Source organism: Oncorhynchus tshawytscha, linkage group LG25, assembly GCF_018296145.1.
Source record: "Oncorhynchus tshawytscha isolate Ot180627B linkage group LG25, Otsh_v2.0, whole genome shotgun sequence".
Taxonomy (NCBI): Eukaryota; Metazoa; Chordata; class Actinopteri; order Salmoniformes; family Salmonidae; genus Oncorhynchus; species Oncorhynchus tshawytscha.
Window position 1 is genome coordinate 7,718,802 of NC_056453.1, and position 19,726 is coordinate 7,738,527.

General features: G+C 46.9%; 2 protein-coding genes across 2 annotated transcripts in view; one reads left to right on the forward strand and one right to left on the reverse strand.

Annotated features, from left to right (window-relative positions):
- Positions 1–7,112: 7,112 nt before the first annotated feature.
- On the forward strand, positions 7,113–14,285 carry LOC112223974 (proto-oncogene Wnt-3). Its single transcript, XM_024387270.2, has 3 exons — positions 7,113–7,347; positions 10,325–10,590; positions 11,976–14,285. The coding sequence occupies exons 1-3, from the start codon at positions 7,221–7,223 to the stop codon at positions 12,453–12,455; spliced, it is 873 nt and encodes a 290-aa protein (XP_024243038.1). The 5' UTR covers positions 7,113–7,220; the 3' UTR covers positions 12,456–14,285.
- Positions 14,286–14,527: 242 nt separating this feature from the next.
- Positions 14,528–19,726, reverse strand: part of LOC112224157 (vesicle-fusing ATPase) — a 59,677-nt gene continuing 54,478 nt past the window's right edge. The window contains exons 17-22 of the mRNA XM_024387514.2: positions 19,586–19,665; positions 18,362–18,496; positions 18,094–18,207; positions 16,182–16,237; positions 16,008–16,074; positions 14,528–15,886 (exon numbers count right to left, since the gene is read on the reverse strand). Coding sequence (XP_024243282.1) covers positions 16,053–16,074; positions 16,182–16,237; positions 18,094–18,207; positions 18,362–18,496; positions 19,586–19,665 — 407 coding nt within the window. The 3' untranslated portion in view covers positions 14,528–15,886; positions 16,008–16,052. The remainder of the gene's footprint in view (positions 15,887–16,007; positions 16,075–16,181; positions 16,238–18,093; positions 18,208–18,361; positions 18,497–19,585; positions 19,666–19,726) is intronic.

The window sequence follows — 19,726 nt, forward strand, 5'->3', positions numbered from 1 at the left end:
GTTCATCCTAACCTGTCAGGTTCATCCTAACCTGTCACGTTCATCCTAACCTGTCACGTTCATCCTAACCTGTCAGGTTCATCCTAACCTAAATGTGGCGCCATGTCGATGGCCGTTATGTCAACTCGTTGATTGACATTTCCTACAGAGTGAAAAATGTGTTAGGGCAGGCTATTTACATCAACAAGTAAAGTAAATAATAATGGACCAAGCAACCACAAGTCTAGTATCTGAAGTGTTCCTCATGGGGAGGGCTCCAACGAAACAGTGAGTTGAGCTATGACGTTATTAACAAAAACCTCAAAGCTTTCTTGGAAATCCTAAATAGGCTTAGTTGAAATGTGTCTAGGCTACTAATATAACGACTGAAGCCATTTAAAACACCAAATGACATAGTAGGCCCGCCTCTCAGTGTCCTGTTCTTGTATTGGATGGACGTAGTGTGGTAGTAGGGGTGGATGGGTGACGAACTAGCAATATTGGTGAATTTAGATAGCCATGTGATAGCCTGCCTAGTTAACTTTAAATGAAAGAGAATGGGCATATTGAGAGAAGAAAGGTGTTGACATGGTATATAATAGCATTATCATAATGACATCATTGTCAGGATTATGCCTACTCCCTATACAAAGTCAGCCTATAGGCCTAATACCACTGAATGATGTGGCACATGTTACAGTTGACATTGGTCTCATACTATTGGAGATGAGAAGGGCTACACATGTTACATGATTATCCTTGACTGGTGGTGAGCCGAATGCGTGATCGGGAGGTCAAAGCGACGATAGGATAGGAGTTCTAGCTGGTCACAAACTTCAAACCCACTCTTAGAGGCCACCAAGCCCACGGCGGTGAGGTCAGATGTCATGCATTAGCTAGTTCAGAAGGGGCGCAGTGTTTTCTGTGCCTCTGGACATGGAGTACCTGTCACAAAGAGAAAGTTCATCTGTCTGCTCTTAGACAAGTACAACATGTTGACCCCCTGTGGTGTAGACCTCCAACAGAAATGGCTGCAAAACATTCCAGCCACACATAGTGATTGAATCCAAGGTTATTCAGCCGCAACGGGAGTGGTGGAGCAAACCTTCATAGAAGACATATGGAGCAGAATCGCAACCTTCCCAGAGGCTTTGCCCCTGTGAAAATATCCTTCATAGATATGTCCAAATTTCAAATGTTCTGCAGTGTGTGGTGGAATCCCTTTGTTTCCTCTTCTTTGTGTCTGTGGTTTACAGTGGCCCATGTGCTCACGTCAGGTTGGTTTTGATACTGAGAAACCCCCTAACCAGCAGTACTAAACCCCCCGAGGCCAGAGGAGGCCCCACAGTCATAGACCTGCCTAGGCATGCACCTGCCAAGCCCCACAGTTTCTGCTCCTCTGTCTACTCCCCTACAGCGGATTCCCCCGGCCTTCTGCCTCGTGCTCCTCTCCCACTCGGTTCAGACACGTAGTTCCTGGCTTCCAATAAGCGAGGCGAAGCAGGCAGGCTCCGCGTGATATACGCACAACGCTCTGTGTGCGCGCGATACACCTGGCACCCACAGACTTCCCCTCAGGTCTAAGACTCTCATTAGCACCTAGCCAAAGACACCCCTTGCTTTCATCTCAAACCGTCACAGACAAAGTGAGGCGCATCCTTTATAAACAAAATAAAATCGACACGCAGAGCCTCAGCATGTAGTCTAAACACGCTATGTCCACAAGTAAGCCCCATGTGGTTAAGTAATTGACTTCATCAAGACATCCACACGTTGCCTCCGAAACTGGTGCGTCACCACTGCAGCAAACACACCAGGGAGAGGGGAGGTGAGCCGATTGGCTATTGCCTTGCCAGGGATCGGCTCCAACACTGCAGGCAACTCCATGCAGGGCCAGGGCATCCACTCAGGTCCGCCCCATGGCAGACTGGGTGATTGATGGGCAGTAGCACAGCTAGCAGACTGTGTAATTACGCTACTTAGTCACTCAGTCACTCCAGACAGAGTGAAGTCAGCAACACTTGAATTCAGTGGGATTTCTGGGATTGGCAGATGAGTTCATACGTTTTTTGCTCGCCGCCCGAGTAAATACGACCTTAAATTAATGGATAACAGAAAAAAAAAATGGATAGATGAATAACGATTACTCCCAAATGACCAGCAAATCAGTCAGAAGTCAGTTTTCGTGCAAGGGAACATGAAATGTTAGGGAACTATTCAGTTGATCTCATTGGGATAGGTATTTGTGAATACGAACACATATTTCAGGTATGGTTTAAAAGAACAACCCCAAGCATTGAAATGAATTAGCGGTCTGAAACCTGGGTGAATGCAGGCGAAATTACTGTAGCTTTACCTGGCTGGCATATTTTTGTATTTTGAGATAGGACTGCTTACTATAATGGACCTTGATATCGTCAGCAGTCTTGCCTCACATCTTTATTAAGTCCAGAAATTGCACGAGCTTTCTGAACATTATAGGTCAGTTAGTACCACATGTGGCAGACCAGGCATTGATGGCTGTTGACGGCCTCACATGTTCCTTCAGCTCAGCTGCATTAATAGCCAAGCCATTCAGCCTGCTGTCTCAGTGGGTAAGCCCCATTGGCAAGCAGTGATACATGGGAGCCTGCTGTAACAATGCTCACCTGCACTCCAAAGGAGATCAAAAAACAAAAGTGTGTGGCAGGAGAAGGGGGGAGAAGGCAAAGCGCACATGAGCTATGAACTTTTCTGAGGGGGGATTCCCCTCCCCCCCTCACTTCAATGGCTTTTGTGTCAGGGTGGGGTGGGGTGCAGCGGCGCACTAATCTGTCAGAGTCAGAGGCTGCCGTGATAGGGTTGCACCCCGCGGGGGGCCTGAGGTCATCCCGAGTGGCACTCTGATCTGATCAGCAGCGATTGTTCCCCCATGATCCTCTCCCTCTCTGTCTCTCTCTTTCTGTCTCCCTCTGCCTACCTCTTTCTCTCTCCCTGTCTCAAGGCCTCCAGCGGCACTCAGACAGCCCAGGCTCGGCAGAGTGTCAGAGTGTCTGCAGTTACATTGGCAAGGCCTCTTTCGCTGATCATGCTGCCGTGTAGTGTGGTGTCGCTGGCCCTGTCTGGGGCCCCTGGATTCTCTGTCTTACAGCACATACAGTACACATTCTCTTTCAATCTCTCTTGCTCACTTTCTCTTTATCGCTCTCACACACACACACACACACACACACACACACACACACACACACACACACACACACACACACACACACACACACACACACACACACACACACACACTAGCTAGCTCTCATCTTACACTCAAACACACAGTCACAGTTGTACTTCAAATGGGCCAGGGAACTACACACATAATATCCAATGCTCTGTTCCAGCTGTATCAAACTCAAAAATGTCTATGTATGCTGATAAAAAAAGCAGTACAGTACAGCAATGTCATAAAACAGATAAGGATCGTGAATGTTCTGTCTCTGAATTAGCTTACAGTACGTAAAGATGCAGTCTGGGATCTTAAGCACTTACAAATTCGTAACATATTGTATAAATTGGAATTTGTAAAATATCTGCCTGAAACTCTGGAGCATCACTTTAAAATCTACAGCAATGCAGATGTGGTGCATGGGGGATTGCGCCACATCGCATACAGATAGATGTAGGATCTTAATTTGAGCCAGTTTGCTACAGCGGGAAAATAATCCTGCAGCAACAGGAAATGTGAATTATTATTATTATAAAACATTTTTTTTATTTGTTATGACCTTTTCTCCCCAATTTCAATCTCTGCAACTCCCCAACAGGCTTGGGAGGCGAAGGTCGAGTCATGCGTCTTCCGAAACATGACCCACCAAACCGCACTTCTTAACACCAGCTTGCTTAACCCGGAAGCCAGCTGGACCAATGTGTCGGAGGAAACACTGTTCAACTGATGAACAGGTCAGCCTGCAGGCACCCGGCCCGCCACAAGGAGTCACTAGCGCTCGATGAGCCAAGTAAAGCCCTGCCGGTCAAACCCTCCCCTAACCAGGACAACGCTGGGCCAATTGTCCGCCGCCCTATGGGACTCCGCATCACGGCCAGTTGTGATACAGCCCTGGATCGAACCCGGGTCTGTAGTGATGCCTCTAGCACTGCGATGCAGTGCCTTAGACTACAAGAAATGTGAATTATTACGTGGATTATAATTAATGGACATTTTTTGTAGGGGTTGGTACATTTTTCATTAGTATTTTCTCAACCTTGAATACACTACAAGTTTGCATTTCCTGGTGTGCAGGAAAAACCTCAACAGGTCCTATATCTGTAGGTAGGTAAGGGCATGTTTGTATGTTTATGAAAGTGGCATACACTTTGAATAAATAAACAATAAAACTACAAAATCCCATAACTACTTTATGGCAAACATAACAACTTCTGGAAGACGCCGTGCAGTTTTGTTTGAGCTTGTCATCATAGTAAGCATGTTAAAACATGGACATAGCAAACATCACACCCCCCCCTTATCTTAGGAGAAAAATCTGTCAATTAAAATTAATTACTTCAATGAAACTATAATGGTTTCTGGCATCCCTGGCTGATCTGGGCTGTCTCGTTGTGGTGATTAATCCATGTTTAGGCACATCTAAACTCAGCAAAAAAAGAAATGTCCTCACTGTCAACTGCGTTTATTTTCAGCAAACTTAACTTGTGTAAATATTTGTATGAACATAACAAGATTCAACAACTGAGACATAAACTGAACAAGTTTCACAGACATGTGACTAACAGAAATGGAACGATATGTCGCCGAAAACAAAGGGGGGGTCCAAAATCAATAGTAACAGTCAGTATCTGGCGTGGCCACCAGCTGCATTTAAAAAATTATTAATAAACCTTTATTTAACCAGGAAGGGCTCATTGAGAATTAAAATCTATTTTTTAAGAGCGTCCTGGCCAAGATAGGCAGCACCAAGTTATTACAAAAATTACAGACAAACAACATGAAAAACTACAAGTAATCTAGTAAAAAACATAGAATTCACAAGAGTATAACAAAATCAAAAACAGCAAATTAAAAACATTGACAGGTCAGGGAATCAGTATCAAGATCATAAGTGATTTAAAAATACCAATTAAGTACTGCAGTGCATCTCCTCCTCACGGACTGCACCAGATTTGCCAGTTCTTTCTGTGAGATGTTACCCCACCAAGGCAACTGCAAGTTCCCGGACATTTCTGGGGGGAATGGCCCTAGCCCTCACCCTCCAATCCAACAGGTCCCAGACGTGCTCAATGGGATTGAGATCCGGACTCTTTGCTGGCCTTGGCAGAACACTGACATTCCTGTCTTTCAGGAAATCACTCAAAGAATGAGCAGTATTGCTGGTGGTATTGTCATGCTGGAGGGTCATGTTAGGATGAGCCTGCAGGAAGAGTACCACATGAGGGAGGAGGATGTCTTCCCTGTAACGCACAGCTTTGAGATTGCCTGCAATGACAACAAGCTCAGTCTGATGATGCTGTGACACACCGCCCCAGATCATGACGGACCCTCCACCTTCAAATCGATCCCGCTCCAGAGTACAGGCCTCGGTGTAACGCTCATTCCTTCGACAATAAACACGAATCTGACCATCACCCCTGGTGAGACAAAACCGCGACTCATCAGTGAAGAGCACTTTTTGCCAGTCCTGTCTGGTCCAGCGACAGAGCGTTTGTGCCCATAGGTGACGTTGTTGCCAGTGATGTCTGGTGAGGACCTGCCTTACAACAGGCCTACAAGCCCTCAGTCCAGCCTCTCTCAGCCTATTGCAGACAATCTGAGCACTGACGGAGGGATTGTGCGTTCCTGGTGTAACTCGGGCATTTGTTGTTGCCATCCTGTACCTGTCCCGCAGGTGTGATGTTCGGATGTACCACGTGTTGTTACACGTGGTCTGCCACTGAGAGGACGATCAGCTGTCCGTCCTGTCTCCCTGTAGCACTGTCTTAGGCGTCTCACAGTACAGAAATGGCAATTTATTGCCCTGGCCACATCTGCAGTCCTCATGCCTCCTTGCAGCATGCCTAAGGCATGTTCACGCAGATGAGCAGGGACCCTGGGCATCTTTCTTTTGGTGATTTCCAGAGTCAGTAGAAAGGCCTCTTTAGTGTCCTAAGTTTTCATAACTGTGACCTGAATTGCCTACCATCTGTAAGCTGTTAGTGTCTTAACGACCGTTCCACAGGTGCATGTTCATTAATTGTTTATGGTTCATTGAACAAGCATGGCGAACACTGTTTAAACCCTTTGCAATGACGATCTGTGAAGTTATTTGGAATTTTACGAATTATCTTTGAAAGACAGGGTCCTGAAAAAGGGACGTTTCTTTTTGGCTGAGTTTATATGCCAGCCCAAAGTGAGGCACTGGGAGTTTTAGGAATGCCTTATGTCCATTACCACACACTGAACTGCACACAAACACCCAGTCAATCTTAAATCACACAGACACAGATCATCAATAGGTAAACCACAAACGAATAACAAAGAAATGAGCCACTGGTGTGTTTGTGTCTTATTATTGTACATGGGGCCTTCCCCAGAGGAGAAACAAACAGACAGGTTTGTGTGTGTGTTATCTTTCGAATCATCAGGGTCTCTGGAGGCTAACAAGAGGGAGCACTTTGAAAAGTCAATACGAATAGGTCATATCCCTTCCCTGAAGAGGGGCTATTAGCTTCTGTTACTGGGGGGGGTGGCTCATAAAGTCAATAACACTCACCAAGTCAAACCATTCCGGACAGAAAAACTAAAATCAACGCCACCGGCTGCAAATCCAACTATGAGCACAGAATATTTTAAACCACTGGGACAAAAAAGCTACATTTGTATATTGAGAGGCAATCCTCTTTTTTGGGACAATCTGCCTCTGTGGAGGGCCTCCCCTGGCATATACTGTATAACCCTCCCTCTCAGTGAGGCAGTGAGTTCAGAGAGGGCACTCTATTTTACTCAATGGCAGCAGATCCTATAGATAGCTTCTCCTTAGAAACCTGTATGGAGAGACTGTGGGAGACTGTGTAGCATAGGCGCTAGGTAGTGATACTATGTCTGGCTGGGGTGGTACGTGACATACTCCCCCCCCCCCCCTCTCTCTGTGTGTTGCAGGTCCCTAGCCCTGGGGCAGCAGTACTCGTCTCTGGGCTCCCAACCCATTCTGTGCGGCTCCATCCCTGGCCTGGTGCCCAAGCAGCTGCGCTTCTGTCGCAACTACATCGAGATCATGCCCAGCGTGGCCGAGGGCGTGAAGCTGGGCATCCAGGAGTGCCAGCACCAGTTCAGGGGCCGGCGTTGGAACTGTACCACCATCAAGGACAACCTAGCCATCTTCGGCCCTGTGCTGGACAAGGGTAGGCTTCTTACTCTAACAGGACTGTTTGTCTAAAGAATACAAATATACTCCTCTCCCCAATGGCCGAATACTACTAATGAGGTATTTATATGAGGGATATCATTTCTATATTTTTGGGGGGGATATATGAATGACAGCCAAGTATCATATAAAACATACAAAAAAACAAATTGATGTACAACAAGAATGATATTGGACTACTCCAAGGTTTGCAGGTTCTAGGGGGTTTGCCGGTTCTACTTTTTCTCATGGCGGTGATACAAACATTAAAGGACATGTCAGTGAGAAAACGTGAGAAAAAGTGTGAACAAGTGTGAGGAAAGTACAGCAAGCTGACATAAGAATAGAAGAACCCGCTACTCTGCAGATGAGCACTGCCTGTCCCCTGTGCTCCGGTTGACAAATGACTCGCAGGGTAATACCAGTACTATCTATACACCTTTCCTTACTGCAGTGAGAAATGAGCGCCGATACAAGGAGGGACAGATGATTCAACGTCCATCCACCGCTCTACCTTCAACATCGCGTCTTTTGAGTTTGTGTGTCTTCTTCCCGGGTTTCCCAACCTCGCTGACGTTTTTAGACAGTGAAAGAAGGTTAGTCGGTGTTGTGAATCGCTCAAGATTAGCTCACACAATTCAATTTGATACGCAGTTGTTACAGTTGACACACTGGAGATCATCTATCAGGCTTTTCACACTAAATACTAAGCACCGACGGTCTTGACACTGACTGGTTGCTTTAAACAATCTGATGCAAAAACACAGAACGCACAAAAACAGAACCCGGGGGTGCTCGGAGTACGCCTTGAAATCCCTAATGATGAAGATGGGTTTTTGTGTTGTGGAGTGAGGCTGCTGATTGGAAATGAATTAGCTTGTGTGTCAGAGGGGAAGGGATCTGGGCAGGAATGGGTAGTGTGAACCTCCCTCGCTCTCCTCAATAAAATAAATAAAAAGGGAGAGGGGAGGCCAAATGAGATTACAGGCAATATAAAAGGGCTGGGGGGCTCAGCTCAACCCCTACTGTGCATGAAGACCAGTGCGCGCCTCACACAGCCCGGCTCCCACGGACGCTCCATTCACACGCCCTTTTGACTCTGTCATGAAAACAGGCTGAAAGGGAATCTCCCAACCTACCCCGGGCCGGCACGTTGGGGTGAAGTGGAAGGAAGGCAGGGGGTGCTGGCGAGGGAGGGGGGCAGCCTGAGTCGGAGTGACGGGCAAGGGGTTGGCGAGGATGGAAGGGGCCCCAGACCAGGGTGGCTATACCAGTCCACCACCACCTTAACTACTATGGGGGAAATGGGGAGTGGAGGTGGTGGTGGTATTGGAGGATGGTGTTTCAGGGTGGTGGCAGAGGGAGGGTATTGGGGGGGTTAAGGGAATGCCAGCTCTGGGCAGAGCGGAGTTGTGGGGGCGCGAGTCGCTGGGCCCTTTGTGTGGGTAATACAGTGTGACACAAGGGAAACAAAGGCGGATTGATGGGCCCAGCAGGTAGCAGGAGCAGCGCTAGCCTTGGCTGACAACCAGAGCTCCAGGGGCCCACAGCTCACAGGCCCCTGTTGTGGAGAGCCCAGCAGGGCTTGCCAGGGTAGCTGGGACTCCCGGTCGCCTCCCAACCAGAGGTGTATGTGATCCAATCAAACAAACATTCACAGGTTTTAGCACAAAAATGTTGCTTTACTTGTTGTTCACTTAGAATGAAGCACACTGGGGGGAAAAATGTAGATTGTGGACACTTGAGACAATTTCTTTAGTCATGGTTTAGTGACTATACGTTTAGAAGATGTATTAACTGATTAGATAGTGTGCGACATGCTTTCATGCAGATAAGAGGTGAGGTTTAGTGGTAATCTAGTGACTTTTAATACGTTTCCACTTCCCCGGATTTCCCATCAGAGCAGCCATATGACCTCTCACCCTATTATGAACTTATGACCCTATTCAGCCGTTCACATGAAGGTTTCATTCAAACAAAGGATGTGTAACTTAAAATGCTAAAATAAAAAAGGGTAACCTCATGAAAGGCTGTGAACGCTAATTCACTTTATGAATGCATGAAATGTCCCCTGGCAACCCAGACTACACCTTTTTCAATTATGATTCTCTCTGTTTAATGCAAATCAGCACTACAAAGACTTGTAGATCGGCTTACACTGTAGAGTAACTAACGTCCCTGCAGGTATGTAGTAGAGAACACTATTAACTACAGTCAGTTTTAGGGGGGCTAGGCCTCCCTAGATTTAACAGTGAATCCATTGCAGGGAGTAGGCCCTCCCCTTACCCTCCGGGTTTGTGTGTGTGTGTGTTCGTGTGTGCGTCCCTGCCTGTGTTTGTGTGTGTGTGTGTGCGTGCGTGCCTGCCTGCCTGCCTGTGTGTGTGTGTGTGTGCAGTCTGAGGTGGTGCAGCAGAGAAATGGATGAGCCCACAGTAAGTGTGCTGTGATTGCGAAACAATGGTGTCTGGTTACATAATAAGCGGTTGCGCTCAAAGGAGGCGTAACTCCATCTCTCAGCACGAACACGGCAGCAGAGCAGAGCAGATGGCCTGCTCAGTTTCTACCCAGAGGCCCTGTGGGCTCTGACGGAGGGAGGGGGGGGAGAGGGGGACAACATTCCTGAAACACTATCCAGATGCAAAACAGCACACCTCGGGGATGACAGGAGGTCACCGAGATCTCACTGAGTATTAGGCCCGACTGACACCAGCCACAATAGGTTGATGTCACAGCCAGGGGACACTGTCTACTGTAGCCATCGCTACGACGTGTTCCAAAAATCATAGGTAGTGATCAGAGTCTAATGTTTTAACGCCTCTCAAGGACATGTCTCAGAATCTTTTTTAAAAATTCTTGCAGTATCCTTTTCATTGACCCTGCCGTATTAAAGTTGGCAGCAGTGAAACTTGCTGCGTTAAGAAGATGTGGCACTAAAGATTGATTCCTTTAATGTACTCTTATCTTTTTCTCTCTAGCGACCAGAGAGTCGGCGTTCGTCCACGCCGTCGCCTCAGCTGGGGTGGCGTTTGCTGTGACTCGGTCCTGCGCCGAGGGCACGTCCACCATGTGTGGCTGTGACTCCCACCACAAGGGTCCCCCGGGGGAGGGCTGGAAGTGGGGCGGCTGCAGCGAGGACGCCGAGTTCGGGGTGCTGGTGTCCAGAGAGTTTGCCGATGCCAGAGAGAACCGCCCCGACGCGCGCTCGGCTATGAATCGGCACAACAACGAAGCAGGACGCACGGTAAATAGACCTACACTGAGGATTTACTGTACTGCACAGCTAGAATGGATATATTGGTAGTACATGCTATACAGTTAAGTAGTTAAGTATACAACTGTTGGTAACACAAAGGCATGCACGTAATGTAAATACACATATGTACCACAGTTTACTACACAGCCAAGCGGGATGCAGTGTATAAACGTAAGTATATTCAGTACACATATATCAGTAGACAATGATACAGGACACACCCTGAACACACCCAGGCCTGTAACTAAAGAAAGATATAAAAGCACAGTAGCAAAGATACAATGAACAAAGATCTGCTTGTTTGGCAAACGGATGGAATTATCCACAGTAAACATTACAGTACCAGATTACTAATTCTATGACAGGAAGGATTTTGGTATTTGACTTAAGTTCAGTCCACATTTCTGCGAGTTCCTGCCTGAAAAGTAGCACTTCAACTTGAATGATTGGGTAATTATCTGATGTTTAAAAAAAAAAAAAAAAAATGCCCCTGCCTTTCCTAACTGAAATTCCCTGAGAGACAAATAACCAGAGTTAGTGTGAGGGGGAAGAGGAGTGAATCAGCTCGGACTTAAACCATCACTCGCTGCTGTCATTGCTCAGTGCAATATCTGGTGAGCTACTCCTCACCAACATGCTGAGGGGCAATTGGAGAGACCACAACAGCAACAAGGCAGTCCTTTGATCTGACTAGACAGGAGCAGGGAGACCACAGGAGCTGCAAAACGGCAGGCAGCCCAGTCAGGACCCCTTTCTCTCTCTCAACCCTGATCCCAGCCGCCCCACCTGGCCCTCTCACGCTCCGTTGTTTACCTCGGGTCCCGTGGGAGATGCCAGGGGCCTGACAAGCCCAGGACATGATGTCAGAACTGAGAACCTTTCCACCCTTCACCGCCCCCATTCCCCTCTCGCCCAAAGGTGCCACACACACCTGCCTTCCGCCGCAGCTGGGGGAATTCTGCAGCTAAATATAGTTGGGGAATTAAAGCAAAACAAATCTAAACAAAGGTGAAGAGAGCTTTGCTCACGTAAACGCAGTGACTTCAGAATGAATTAGCGGCTGCACGCTACAAATGCCTGTCTGTTTCACAGCTGCCTGAACCACAGCTGTAGACCGAGCCAGGTAGCATGTTGTTCTCAACCTACAGGTCGGTACTCAGTAGTCACTCAGGTTATTGATAAGAATAGTTGTTCAAAAATGGGCTGTCTGGTGAAAGACTAAACAATAAGGGCGATAGACAAAACAAACATGCCCCTAGACAAACTGAAACCCAGACTAAACAAATCACCATTAGACAGAATGTGTTATATTGACAAGCTACCAATCACATTTACTGTACACTGTGGTGAATTCATTTCTCTTTTTCTCTCAGACAATCCTGGACCACATGCACCTGCGCTGCAAATGCCATGGCCTGTCCGGCAGCTGCGAGGTGAAAACATGCTGGTGGGCGCAACCCGACTTCCGCATGCTGGGCGACTACCTGAAGGACAAGTACGACAGCGCCTCGGAGATGGTGGTGGAGAAGCACCGCGAGTCGCGCGGCTGGGTGGAGACGCTGCGCGCCAAGTACGCCTTCTTCAAGCACCCCACGGAGCGCGACCTGGTCTACTACGAGGGCTCGCCCAACTTCTGCGAGCCCAACCCGGAGACGGGCTCATTCGGCACGCGCGACCGCGCCTGCAATGTGTCCTCGCACGGCATCGAGGGCTGCGACCTGCTCTGCTGCGGCAGGGGCCACAACACTCGGACTGAGAAGCGCAAGGAGAAGTGCCACTGCATCTTCCACTGGTGCTGCTACGTCAGCTGCCAGGAGTGTGTGCGCGTCTACGACGTGCACACGTGCAAGTGAGAGCCTTGTGCGCTCGCTCGGACAGAATGATGGACCACAGCGGCCATCGCAGACACACTGCAGTCATCGCATGCATACAGACTTAAGTACAGACAGACACCAATGGGGAGTGGCATTTTTGTACTGGAACTCCATACTTCTGGACCCTTGTGATAAAAATGTCCCTCATATCCTTCTTCCAAGCCCTGCATCCTCCATATGGGACAGCCCATTTCCATTGGAACAATCTGTCAGTTTGACCAGTTCACATTCCTGCAGCATTGGGCCATGACCCCTTCTTTATTTATTGCTATCGAATGGACATCCTTTTTAACTAACACCTGATTTCACCAGTCAATCACCTGGCTGGTGGACTATTGTGAACGAAAGCAGTTCCCCAACGTCACTCGTCAATCCAAACCGTACTGTACACACGGCGGCAGCCCAGGAACCTACCACTTTTAACTACTGAGCGGGCTGTTACTGGACCCCCTTCTAAACTAAGCTACTGAGCGGATGAAATCTCAACTTTCTCAACCCCTGTACTGGTACTGTACTGCAGCAGTCACCTAGCTGAGACGCCTGGAAGATGTGCTAGAGCGTGATTTTATAGCCCCACATTTCTGAAATATTAGCAATGGGCCGGGACTGGAGGTGGTAAGCAGGAAGGGACATGTGCACGAACCAAACATGCTGGTTTCCACTCATGGACATTTCTGCACATGTATGCACTATTCAGCTGTACACGAACTGTCTGGAGGAGGTGAAACTTTAGCAATTGTTATTTATGAGAGCAAATGCAGTCTTCTTGTTGATCTCAAGATCAGATACACTTTTCTGGAATTTCCCTTTACAGTCTTTGAGGAAATTATAACGATATGTCATAGAGAAGAAAACGTTCACGACAAAACAACAGGTACAGGGTTCAGGTTTAAGAGGTCGTACTTCATTGGATTAACATTGAATTCATGGATCACCAGGTCATTTTGCACTTGCAATAGGCCCAATGCTAATGAACAATTATACTAATAGCGGGTCATACTACGACAATGAGATTATAATTGTATCGAACACACGGACGGTCCATTTCATTAGGTTCCTCATAGTGCTGTGAGGTCCTTGTTCTAAGCGAAACCCTGCTCACCAGTGAAAGATGACAAGTGGAGAAAGCAGAAAGTGTCAAGTCATCAATAGCCCCCTTTCCTCATCTCCTTCCCTTAATTGCCAGTGATGTGAAACGTCTTGACAATAGAAGCAATATGTTGGAAACTTGTTCAGAGACGACGTGTCTGTGGGAGACAAATGGAGGAGACGAGGGTAAGAAGGTTACGTAAGCCTATTGGGATACAGCTAATGTGCTGACTGCCAGTGACAGGGGTGTAAGGGTTAGGGATGGCAGGCACGTGGGATAAACTGAGAGGTTTCCACACATGTTCTGACAGTCCCACATGGTTCCTATTCATTATATTTAACAAAAAATACAATTTACCCCAGGTAGTATAGGCTCCTCTCTGTGACATACGGCAGTCTGCGTCACCCTCTAAAAAGCCCTCCCTACCAGGGCACTTTGTCGTTCCTTCCTTTCCTGCCCGCTATATCCAAAGTTTTGTACAAAGGTTTTAAAGTTAATAATTACCTTTTTATTTTATAATCTGAAAATGTTATGTTTTTATAAATATTATTTATTATACAATGTGTATATATCTGAACTAAGATTATATATTTGAAGAACAAATTACTGTCTCATGCTTTTGCTTCTTAGCCAGTGGTACTTTTCTAATCATTTCAGTTTGTAAGCTTCGATTCCTCTACATTTCCTTACCAAATCATGTATATAGACATTGCACATAACACTTTTGAACTCATTTTTAAATGGCAAGCTGCGATGGTGTTCCAAACTGTGATAGACAGTTATCCATGCTTAATAAATAGTCCGATCCTCACTATAACTCAAAATAATGTCTCAATCTGCTCTAGAACTCTGTGAAACGTCTGCAATTTGTCTCAATCAAGTCCATTTGTCTCTGATAAAATCTATAGGTAAATGACAAGTGCATCTGCATCAATCAATAATACACACACACTTAGAAAAGTACTGTACGAAATGTTAATGTGTCCAATTTTATTGCGATAATACAATTGCAACTTGTCATAAGTTTTACAGCGTTCAAGACTTCATTACAAATAGATTTAGAGAACAAAAAGCACACTGGTCACTGCAAATAATGTATACATCTGGTTGATATATCCATACATTTACACTTGAATTGTGTTTATCTGAAACAAACCTGCATACAGTACTTCTGTAAATAAATGGCAGTGTGTTAGGCATGCACACGGATGGGGGACGGGGGGGGAGGCGAGCTATAATGTCGGGCATATAGCCTTTATACAGAACAGTGTACAGAGACTCGGATGTATCAGGACTAGGAGGTAGAGATAAGGCACATGGGTTCATAAGTCAAAAGAGGGTAGTGCCATCCTGAAAAAGAACCACATCTCTCCTGTTCTATAAGGCAGACACTTTCTGGCATAGGATGTTATTTCTGTTAGCTACACAGAACGACAAGCTCACAACACCGCAGAAACACTGAGAGAGGACCACCAGTAACGGCAGAGAGTAACAACGATATGCTTTAAACCTAGTATACCTCCACTTATCACTCCCTCGCCTCTTGTCCACAGAGAAACAGCACGGCCATCCACCAGCAGGCAAAGGCACAACAGAGGTCATTCATAGAGAACAGCACGATACAGAAACAATTTCAACAGGAATATCAGGTGGGGTTGGGGGGGGGTTCCCTTCTAAAATGGTCTTGGTCTGAAAATGGATCCGTTTTTCCAGTTACTATCTAATCAATATTGTTTGTAACATGATTAAGTATCCATGACAATTATTCATAAAACAAAGAGAGTCAAAAATGAAAACATAATAAAAACCAAAAAGTGAGCAGAGCTAAGGGTAAAGGCTTGGAACCATCATTTCCTGGAATGATTAGAGATCTACGCGCATAATATCGAACACACAATAGGTTATCGTATACACGTTTGTGCTTACACTTTCCTCATCTAATACTACTTAGTTATAAACATACAAACACCTTATTTTTGCTTTTTATACATAAAATCCCACAGAGTGCTAGCAGCACAGATCACAACACTTTGGATGCGTCTCTAATGGCACCCTATTCAGTGCTCTTGTTTTGACCAGGACCTATAGAGCTCCGATCAAAAAGCAGTGCACTATATAGGGAATAGAGTGCCATTTGAATCATAAATAAAAATTGTACACAGAACAAGTGCTTAATTCTCACTTAAATTTACACACACAGAGAGGTCGTGTTGATGAGGAAGAGGCTGGGTCATTCGGTGTTGCTATGGAAACACGAGGTACAGAGATTACACAGGGAGCGTTCGGGATGGACAGCACCCAGGCTTCCGCTCCTCAGCCACTGAGGGTAAAAGTGAGAGGGAGTTAGAAGAACAGGAAGGAAGGAGGGAGAATCTGCATATTTTTTTGATTCCAACCCTACTCTAACACAGCCCTGCTCTACGCTTTGTTCAAGTACTTACTGGGAGAGGCAGCTAACTGCTGGGCAATGCAGCTCCACCATGGACTTAGATGGGCATAGAACCCAACCTGTGGGGAGCAAGGAGACATACATTCATTAAATCCGTCAACCAACAACGAACCCAAACAAGAACTAGGTGGTGTGAGGGGACGGAACAGAAGAGTGTTCTACTTACGCTCCCTGTTCTCTCAGCAGGGTAAGGAACTTACTAACTCTGTATTCAGGATCCATCTGGAAGACACACACACACACACGCTTGTTAGCTCTCTTTGGGCATGTGCCCATCTTTGCCTACATTTTCTATATAACCTCCTTTCCAACAACTTGTTTAAAAGTAGACTGCAGATGTTTCTCAGTGGGCCTGGGGCCAGCACAGCACAGGTGCCTGCAGGGCTGTCTAATTGGCTGGGAAGGTTTGAGCAGGCGGGCTTAGAGGGAAGTGAATCAACAGTAGGGGGACAGGAGGGAGTGATACATCTGGCAATCTGAATAGTCGCAGCATGGAGAGTGGGTCTTATGTCTGGTTAACCGAGGGGGAGAACCAACTCACTCACTCAGACAGACAGACAGACAGACAGACAGACGGAGACAATGCAAAATACATGGTAGCACTCAACTAGTCATCCTGACTATGGGTTAGATATGAGATATATATGACTGGCCTAAACACGATTAGCTGTGTTCCATGAAAGAAGTGGAATGTCATACATTGCATGTAAAAGGTATAAACCGCCAAAATAAAGAAAACACTTGAGGAGTTTGGGATTTGAGAAGTTAGGGATACAAAGTTGGGCTCCCGAGAGGCGCAGCGTTCTAAAAGACACTGCATCTCCAGTGCTAGATACGTCACTACAGACCCTGGTTCGATTCCAGGCTGTATCACGACCGGCTGTGATTGGGAGTCCCATAGGGCGGCGCACAATTGGCCCAGCGTCGTTAGGGTTTGGCCGGGGTAGGCCGTCATTGTAAATAAAAATTTGTTCTTAACCGACTTGCCTAGTTAAATAAAGGTTAAATAAAAGTATATTGAAAGCAGGTGCTTCCACAGGTGTGGTTAATTAAGCAATCAACATACCATCATGCTTTGGGTCATGTATGAAAATTCCCAGTTGTCCATTATTATTATTACTAGAAGAAGAGATCTCAGTGACTTTGAAAGAGGGGCCTCAAAGGAGCATATGGGGTTTAAAGTTTTTGTCTCTCAGTCACCAGATCTCAACTCAATTGAACACTTATGGGAGATCCTGGAGCAGCGCCTGAGACAGCATTTTCCACCACCATCAACAAAACAACAAATTATTTTCTAGTGGAAGAACAGTGTCGCATCCTTCCAAAAGTGTTCCAGACACTTGTAGAATCTATGCCAAGACACATTGAAACTGTTCTGGTGGCCCAACGCACTATTAAGACACTATGTTGGCAGTAACCTGTACATTCCCAGTGGTGGCAAATAGGCCCTCGTGTTCATGCTTTCGTATTGAGGAAAGAGGATTTGAAAGGGTAGGATTGGGCAAGAAAATGTATGTCAGTTTATGCAATAACCTATCTTTTGAATTGCCCGTAGCTATTGGGGATCAGTGAAAACTTTGCACCCTAGGGTCATTTCTGGACAGGGCCTAAGACAGTAACAACCCTCACAACAGTAGATAAGACCTTTCCAAGGCGCTACGTGGTGTTTGTGTGTGGCTAGCATTCCTCTACAATTCACAGCATGTGAGCACATAAGACAGGGGGAAGAATGCGGAGAATGGTCGGGAAAGCACAGCGATGACATTATTGGGGCTCACCACACAAATCATTGTTGAATCCAAACTGCTTTTAATTAAAAAAGCTCGTAATTAATGGCGGTCTGTTTTGACTGAAACCAGACGAGAATCCGTGACTCCCCAGACTGTGGTTGTCTAGGCCAAGGTTCTCCAACTCCCACTCTGGGAGAGCTAAAGGGTGTGTGCAGGCTTTTGTTCCAGCACAGCAGTAACACACCTGAACCCACTAACCGTGGTCCATATTGAAGGAGGCCATGACTAGGTGATTATTTGATGGTTCGTGCTGAGCTGAGACATGTCCACTAAACAGGTATTTCTCACCTGCACGGCCATTTCGATAAGCATCGTCAGCTTCTTGATGCCGATCCACACCCCCTGGCCCTTCACCGCCTTGGCGATGTCTGCCCGCTCCTTCTCCTGGAAACTACCTAGCATCTGCAACAGACACAAAAGCCGTTTGAAAAACCCACGACCAATGCATCGCTACATATCACCCTCCCAACTTCAAAACTGGAGAGTGAGGCACATACATTCCCGTGTGTGTTGCCTGTGTGTGCATGTCTGCGCGTTTGTGTGTGTCTATGCCTACCTCCAGGGCCTCGACCAGCTGCTCTCCTCTAGAGATGTTGGGGATGTGGATTGTGGTACTGAAGGCGTCCAGCATCTCCATCTCCTGCAGCACGTCCTTCCTGCTGGTGGTGCCGATGATCAGCAGCTTACGGCCCTGTGTTGGGGAGGGGGGGGACATGACGCAGAGACACGATGGAGATGGACATTTAGCTCAGGGACAGATCGGACCATCCTGTAAAACTTTTCAAACGTTTTTTAAATGACGTGCGGAAGTGTATAAAACCCTCATCAAACAGCATGCTTCACAGCATCAAAATACAGAGAAAGGGTATGGGGACATGTGTATGGGTAAGGTGGGGTCAACTCCTAGCCTTGTGCCTATTTATAAAGCTTTTTAAAGCTTCTGCTCAGTCTCTGTCAGAGGTGGACCACATCTACCTAGATGCTCTAGTCTAGTTGACTCTGAATCAGGGAAGTGGCCTGTTTCTTTCCCCAGAGGCCCTGGTCGCTCAGTCAGGGCCAGAGGAGAGGAGAGAGGGGGATTATGGGCCGGCTGCCCCCCCATGATGCTGAGGGGGTGTTTCCCTGCATGCAGATGAGGTGCCACACAGGCGGCGGTGCTGCCAGGTCCCCCCGGCTCTCTCACAGAGCCCATTCTCTTCCGTTGTCTCCCCCCCCCACCTCGAGAGACAGGCCTCCCCTAGCCCGGGCTCCCCGCTGGGCCTGGAGCTTTACAACCCTGGAGAAACAGCCCCGGCTCCCATTCACACCAAGCATAACAGCCTGCCCAGACCAATACATTATTACAAACACATCTATACTGCCATATACTCCCTTACATACACACATCCAGGAGAAACGGCTCAGCTCCCCATTCACACCCAGCACAAAACAACAGCCTGACCAAAACACTCTCATACACATGAAACACATTCACAGCTAAACGTAGCCTAGACTTGGGCCTTACCGCCTAAAATGCCATAGAGGCCTGGCGGCTATATTTAGGAGACAAAGCTCACATGAACACGCACAGTGGTAAAGCTATATATACGATCACACAGCTAGGAAACACTTTTTGATTCACTCCGCATGGAAACGACTGAGGCCATAGGCATGATCTGCTGCCATCTTTCTGCCACTGCCAAAATAACAACCGGAGCATGAGCACAGAAAATGTCAAACGCTAAAGAGTAACCAACACACGCACGCATTCAAGAAGAGCCGCAGCCCACAGAGCACTCACCTTGGGAGGGGGTTTCTTGAGGAGGACCAGCAGAGCTTGAAGGACCAGGTTTGAGAAACGAGGGCCAATCGGGACATAGTCTGAGAACAAGGACACTCATAAACGCTCCCATATTTATTTTAGGCTGCGTATGTATGTAAT

Coding starts and splice junctions, on each gene's coding strand:
- LOC112223974 (XM_024387270.2), top strand. CDS start 7,221: ATGCCCAGCGTGGCCGAGGGCGTGAAGCTGGGCATCCAGGAGTGCCAG. Junction 7,348..10,324: donor CGGCCCTGTGCTGGACAAGG/GTAGGCTTCTTA, acceptor TTTTCTCTCTAG/CGACCAGAGAGTCGGCGTTC. Junction 10,591..11,975: donor ACAACGAAGCAGGACGCACG/GTAAATAGACCT, acceptor TTTTTCTCTCAG/ACAATCCTGGACCACATGCA.